This window comes from Merops nubicus, unplaced genomic scaffold (assembly GCF_000691845.1).
Source record: "Merops nubicus isolate BGI_N331 unplaced genomic scaffold, ASM69184v1 scaffold27119, whole genome shotgun sequence".
In the NCBI taxonomy this organism is placed as follows: domain Eukaryota; kingdom Metazoa; phylum Chordata; class Aves; order Coraciiformes; family Meropidae; genus Merops; species Merops nubicus.
The window spans coordinates 64490-71273 of NW_008633500.1; the positions used below are offsets into that span (position 1 = coordinate 64490).

The following is a 6784-nucleotide window of genomic DNA, read 5'->3' on the forward strand; positions in this document are numbered from 1 at the left end:
GCTGGTTGGGCTGGGCTGGGTGGGATGGGGAGCAGCAGGACTGGGTGCCACATGGACATCATCTCCACCGCAGGGTGTTTTCTTTCCCCTTTAAAAGTATGCTTCATTCTTGGCTCTTGTCCCAGCACGGCTGCATAGCTGGAATTCCAGAGCTGTTTGCAGGCTCCAGAGGAAGGAGGGGGCTCCCTGGCTCGATTTCCACAAGATGCAACTTTACAAGAAGATTGGACGTCGAGCACAGAGCACAGCCTAATTAATGCCAGCACACCAAAGGCTTCTCTGCACTGTTCCCTTTGTTAACAGCATGCTGAGAGCATGTCTGCGTCGTTAAATGATTGTTCACGGATCACATAATGAAGATTAATGCGTTTTCCTGGATACCTGGGCCTTAAACTGGCATTTTCAACACATTTCATGCCAAGATATTGTTTTGAAAGATGCATTGATGAGGCCAAGGAAAGATTAATGTATAGTGATTGTCAGTAGTAACAGCTCTGCGTTCGAACTTGTAAAATTTCTGCAATGTTACGTTCAATTTAGGTCCAAATAGCCTTTGAAATTGGGATTAATGTCTCTGTAACTATGCAAGGCAGAAGCTGTGCAAATTTCCCTGCCCCAGAAGCAGTGATTCCTCTCCTCAAGCTGCAGGTCAGCCCCTAGGCAGCTGCCCAGCCTCCTGGCCAGCACTTGCCCTGAGCTAACCCTGCCAGCACCCTGCGCAGCGCGGGAGCATCGCCGGGCGCTGCCTGTCCCAGGCTGACTTGATAGAGGACAGTCATTTCCTTTCATTCGTGCCCTGCATGAGCTCCACTGCTGCTTTGCAAAAGCCTGTTTTTTCCTCTGGGTTCACCAGGTCAGAGACAAAAACCCTGGAGACTCCTTGGTGGAAGATTCCATCAGCTACAAAGCAAAACACGGCATGTGCCGCCCGTCTCATGGGGGTGCAGGAAGCCCGGCTGTAGGGGAGCTGGCACATAGGTTCTGCCTGAGAAAATTATTTCCTCTAGTGGAGCAGAGGATCTCATTCTCAGGGCAGCAGTTTGTCGAGTGCCTTCTTGAGCCATTGCAGCAGTGGTTGGTGGGAGCACACGTTCTCCATCCGCTTTGCTCCTGTTCTTTTCTGGGGGTCTAGCCTGGGACTTGGGGCAATAGTTGGCATATTAGCACCAGTGAGATCATGAAATACCAGGGAGATGGGGCAGGCAGAATGAATCTGCTGAGCCAAGATGATGTCATGATCCTGGCGTCTTATGGGGGATTTAGTGTTTTGTCCATGCAAGTGAAAATGAATAAATGCAGAGCATTTATCCAAGCAGAAAGTAAATACAGAGATTAGACTTGTCATTGTTACTGAGGCAGCACCAAAAGCTGACAGTATCCCTGGAGCCAGGGCTGCTCATCCGGAAAGAAATGGGCAGGAAGAGAGAGGAGCTTGTCCTAGAGCCAGTCTCCTTTTAGCCACAGGCATGTGGTAGGGATTTGCATTTTAATTATTTTTCAGTAGTCTTTTAAGCTGTCTTTCCAAAACATCTCCCTCTGCTCCTCTGTATTATGGCCTGTGATTTGGTTTGGGCCTCGAGAGTACAGGCAGAGCAGTGCTGGACTCCACTCGCAGCGGAGGGCAGCCACTGGAGGACTAAGGTGGTGGAAGGTAAATTCTAGCCATTGACCTTTACATTTCCTTTCCTTTGTAGAGGAAAAGCTTCTTTTGCACAGGCTTCTGGCCCGAGGCTGTTCTTGGGTTAGATTTTTAAGCTGACATCTTTCCTAGGTAGAAACAAAAATACCTCTGCTGAGCTGGCTGCCGTTGCTGTGGCTCAGGTGACAGACTAAGCTTTGCTTTTTATCACCCGCTCGTGTCTCCTGAGAAAACGTAGCCTGAATTCTTCAGTTCATGCCTTTGTTTCCCTTTCTTCATTTTACATCCCAGAGGTGTCACTTTTCAGCCTGGTTTGAGCAGGTTGTGTCTGTGCTTGGTGAGAGCTCTGTAGTGCAGTGTCCTGCTGCAGCAGATAACCCAAGCGACCAACCACCACAGCTTCATTTCAGCGTGGGTGTTTTTGGATGATGTGATTTTCCTTCAGTCCACTTGGCTATGACACAGATCTCACTCTAGCAGTTGAGCTCGACAGGTTTTAAAATAAACTCCTCTCCAGCAGGTTTAGTATTATTGTGTGGGTTTTGTTGTTTTGGGGTTTTTTTTGACAGGTATCAGCTTTGTTTTGGACTTACCCTGACGGCAAATCTTCCTAGCACCAGATGTGAAAAGACAGAGGGTTGCTCTTGTTTTTCTTGGCACAATATATTCCCACTGCACCCTGTTTAATATTATCTGAACAGTAATCTGATGATTAGGAGAGATAGTGAAATAAAGCTTTACGGAGATGATCTCTTTTCATCTCTTCAGCTGACTCTTCGAGGCACTGCATTAAAGGATAGGCTTGATAAGGAATTCATCACTCCTGAGGGCAATTACCACTTTTGCTCCCTATGTTTCTCAAATGGGAATGAGTAGCAGAATAATCTCCTTTATCCTTCAGTGTAACTTTGAAGACAGTATCCAGCCACTCCTCCCTGGGAGCTGTGTGTTCTGGAACAGACTTGACACAGTAGCTGTTAAATTACAGGGCTGGAGCAAATGGCATCTTAAATTTGGATCCTGTGGAAAAATCCCAGAAAAGCAATAAGCACTCAGGGTACTTTTCTCTATCTAGATACTCAGCATGCTCCCAGTTGTGGTTTCTCTGTGCCTTTGCATCCTTTCATCCACTCAAGTCACTGCCATAAGCAGTGCTGAGATCTCCAGGCATCTCCCCTGCCTGGAGAAGGCTGGATACCTCCAGGTGAACACCCTGGTGCCGACTTTCCCTCTGTGAAACAAGCAGCGGAGCTGCTGGTTGTGCAAGAACATGCCTTTCTGTGAAAAAAACTGGCTGACATGTCCCAGATAGCAATTCCTGCTCTAGCATGTGGATGGTAGTCGTGCTGCCTCTGGCCGGGTTGGCCTCTCGACGGTGCGGTGTCTGTTAGAAATGCCTTGTGCTGTCGCTGCTGTGCTGCTGCTGATCTAATTACTTTTTCTTTTGTCTGTCTCTTTCCTTTCCCCACCTTGTTTTTGTGTTGTACGTCTGTGCATCCTGTAGTACAAGTCTGTGTTTAGGTCCTACTCCCAGGACTTTGTGCCTCACAACCAAGTCTCCATACCTCCTTTCCTCGCTTCTACCTCCTCCTCCTGCTCCACCCCACCTTTTCCACCCGTCCACCCGTCTCAGAGCTCTGACCTAGCGGTGCCCGCCGCAGCCAGCCAGTCACCCAGCACTGTGGATGTGCCAAACTCCTCTTCTCAGGAGAGCAGCTTTAACGGGAATGCTCCTGTCTGCCTTCCTTCTGAAACCTCTCTCACTGATTCTCTCCAGACGCCTTCGGTGAGACTATCCAAAGAGATAACGCACCTTAACCCAAGGCTGGGTTTATTTGGTTTTTAAAAGAAAATGTCTCTTGTATTAATACATGCTAAATGTGATCTAGTCCGGTTTCCAAATGTGTGTGGGAATTGCAGAGAGGAGATTTCATATAAAAATGGTGGCTAGGAAAAATGAACAACCTCAGCAGGTTTGGGAAACAGTTAGCACTTACCTAGGAAACTTAAAATGTCAAATGCTGCTGAAGGGGAGAGAAGCTGCTGTAGCTTCCTGCAGTTGTGATACAAAGCCAAGGAAGGTAAAGGAGTGTTTTGTGAGGTTGGTTGATTCTAAACACTGGGTCCTAATGGTGGCTAGGCTCCTGCAGTCGCTGCCATGGCAGGATTTGGTGATTGCTGCCCTGCTGCCTCCCAAGTCACTGGTGAGCCCCAGGAGCAGTGGGTGCAGTCCAGCTCTGTCTCTCCTGCGCATAAACCTGTTGCTCTCTGCAGACTCCTGCTCTCCCCAGCTCCCGGCAGCCCTAGGCATGTGCTTGGTGCCAGTGCACGCTGGTTTAAAGCATCACATGCTGGTGCAGTTAGATTCACACTGTTCCCACACTGATACAGCACTGCTCGTTTGAGATCTCAGCTCAGTTTTGCAGGTTTGTCCATTACAGCTGCTTTTTAGAATACCTCATTTTCAAAGCAGTTCCTCTTTTGTTTGCTGCAAAGCCTAGAGCTGATGAGATTAGAGCTGTCAGCACAGTACATGCTACTGCTGCCTCTTCGCAAAGTTTGAAAGTGTTACACCAGTTGCAGAGTAGATGATCAGCGTTCACACTTTGGACCTGACCTTGCTGTTGCATCTTCCTTGTGCTGGGTCCTTGTTACAGCCCCAAAACCCTCAAGCCTGGTGTGATGGTTCTGATCTGTGCATGTAGCACAGTTTGGGAGATAGGTGTGATGCCCACTTGGCTGCAGGGCTGATCTGCACTCAGCGGATAGGACAGGCATTTGTGTGCCAAGCTCAGAGCACTCAGCTTCCATCACCTTGAAATCCACACGTGCCTGTTGCACCTTCGCAGTCCCACGAGGAGTCCGTGGCAGCTCTTGCAGAGCAGGGCCTGCTGCTGTCCTGCTGCAGCTCAGGGCTTTCGGGAGAGTCCTCAGGAACAAGAAAACAGTTACCCCCGGGAAGGTGCAGCCTTGGTGGCTGGTGTTGGCCACAGAGCCAGAGGAAGGGCTCCCAGTTAGGTGAGAGCAGCTGCCGAGAGCGCTTCTCCTCCCAGCCCATGGGCACGTTCTCTCACTAGCAGCAAGTGCTGGCTGGAGGCACCATCACCTATTTCCTTTCGTCCTGTCTCCCCTAGAGTGAAAACGCCAGTGAGGAGGCTGGTGAGGGTGAATACGTCAATCTGTATTCCTCTGGCCAGAGCAACGGGGAACTCCCTCGCTCTGAAGGAGTAAGTAACATGGAGAGGGCCGGACCCCAGGAAGGGGCTGCCTGGTGCATGCTGAGCTCACGCCGGGGCTGACACGCTTGGCACCAACCTCTTCTGCACCCCGAGGAGCTCCTGTGCCCGTCCCGCTGCCCTGCCTGCCTGGCTGGTGCTCCCTCTGCTTGCCCGCTCCTGGCTTGCAGGCTTGGGTGGCCTCCCGGTGCGGGTGGAGAGCAGGGGATGCTTTTGGGTGGCAGGGAGCCCCGGCAGGAGGCAGGGAGGCCTTTCCCTGCCACGCTGTCCTGTTTGTGCTTCGCTGGCTGTTGGGAGCTGCTTGCCTGAGGTTCCCTTCCAGAAAGCTGCAGCCTGACCAGCGCCGTCCCGGGGCTGTGTCTATTCTTGTAACTGCTTTGGCTTTTCTATTTTAATACCGAAAGCCTTGTGCTCTAGATCCATTTTTTCCTTCACCGTTTGCACCCAAAGTAAGTGATTGATTTAGCATTGTAATCTCACGTTGTTTCTTCCTTGACTCAAGCAGTGTATCTTAGCTATTTCCTAGAGGAGACAGGGCGTTTCCCACGGCAGGGAGGTGCCGTCTTCCTGCTGGCTCAGAGGAAACTGCAGCAGAGCTCTGTGCCGATCTTTCTGCCTGCCCTCATCTTGGAAAGCACATCTCCTACAGGATGTCTCCGAGACCTTTGTCCATGCTGGTGCTAAATATGCCAAGAGATAGCGCTCCCATCACTTCCCTTCAGGAGACACATCCAGGCAGCCCATCCTTCTGGGCAGCCACGAGCTGGCTCTCCACCTTGCAGCAAAGGGCTTTACAGAGACAGTCTGGAAAAATTCTGCAGACACTAAGAAACCTAAGCTCACCAGTGTGTTTTCCAGGCCGAATGAATAGTGTGTAGGTGGTTTCAGTCCTGTCTGTTCAGGAGGTTGAATTCCCAAGTTTCAGTCTGCATGAAGTTAAGTAAATCTGAACTCCAACACTGTTAGATTAATATTCCCGTTTGCCGTTCATGGCTCTTTGTTTCCTTAATAAATGGCTAATTTAAAATGCTGTATCTTTGCTTTGAGCTGTCTACCTGCTGTTCCATGCCAATGGTTCAGATGGTTCTGCTTTTTTGCATTAGCCTCATTTTCACAGCCACGAATTGTGAAGTGGAAACGTTGCATCATTGCATAACCTCTTCTGATGGGAGAGAAGGGAGGCAGGAGCAGCAGTGTGCATCCACCCCAAAGACAGGCTGTTGTTTTGGGGGCTGTTGTGACCAGGAGGGGAACTGAAACTGGAGAGCTTAGAGCTGGCTGTGCCCGTTTTCTATTAAAGCAGAATGCAAGTGTATTTCAACAGTCAAGGCAAAAAAAAAGTCAAGGAGAAGAAAAAAAAATAAGTTGTGAGAGGGTTAAAATCCAAGACAACATCTGACTTGTGTTGTAACTTTCAGCATCATTTCACAATGTTAAAAGCAAACAGTACTAATTACACTAGTCTCCAGAGATGGTCCCAAATTTCCTGTCTAATTAACTTCTGTGTTTTCCTGGCATTTGGCATTAACTTGCATCAATCTTTAACCGCTCTGTAGGAATTTACAGTAAAGGGCCATTTAGAGGCAGTCAGACTGTAAATACAAGGCTAGCTGTGGTGTGGGACCCCGTGGAATAATGGAAAAACCTCTTTCTCTTTGCAGGAATCTCCCTCTGTCAAAGACGGCCACTCCAAAGACTCCACTTCAAACAGCAGTGCCATGGGGAAGGAAGGCAAAGATGGTGCTGAAAGGTGAGCCTGGCTGCCCTGGACCTCCTGCCTCCCAGCCTCAGAGGCTTAGCCCTGCCCTCTGTCTCCCTGGGGCTGTCTCTTCTGCCCTCAACCTTCTCCATGTTCTATAAACTTTAAACTCAGGGGTTTTTGCACAACTGGTGTGTGGTGGGATCCTGC

At 49.6% G+C, this 6784-nt stretch overlaps 1 protein-coding gene across 1 annotated transcript in view; it reads left to right on the forward strand.

Moving 5' to 3' along the window:
- Nucleotides 1-6784, forward strand: part of RAPGEF1 (Rap guanine nucleotide exchange factor (GEF) 1) — an 82130-nt gene that overhangs the window by 63239 nt on the left and 12107 nt on the right. The window contains exon 11 of the mRNA XM_008948277.1: nt 6537-6625. Within this exon, the coding sequence (XP_008946525.1) occupies nt 6537-6625 (89 nt within the window). The remainder of the gene's footprint in view (nt 1-6536; nt 6626-6784) is intronic.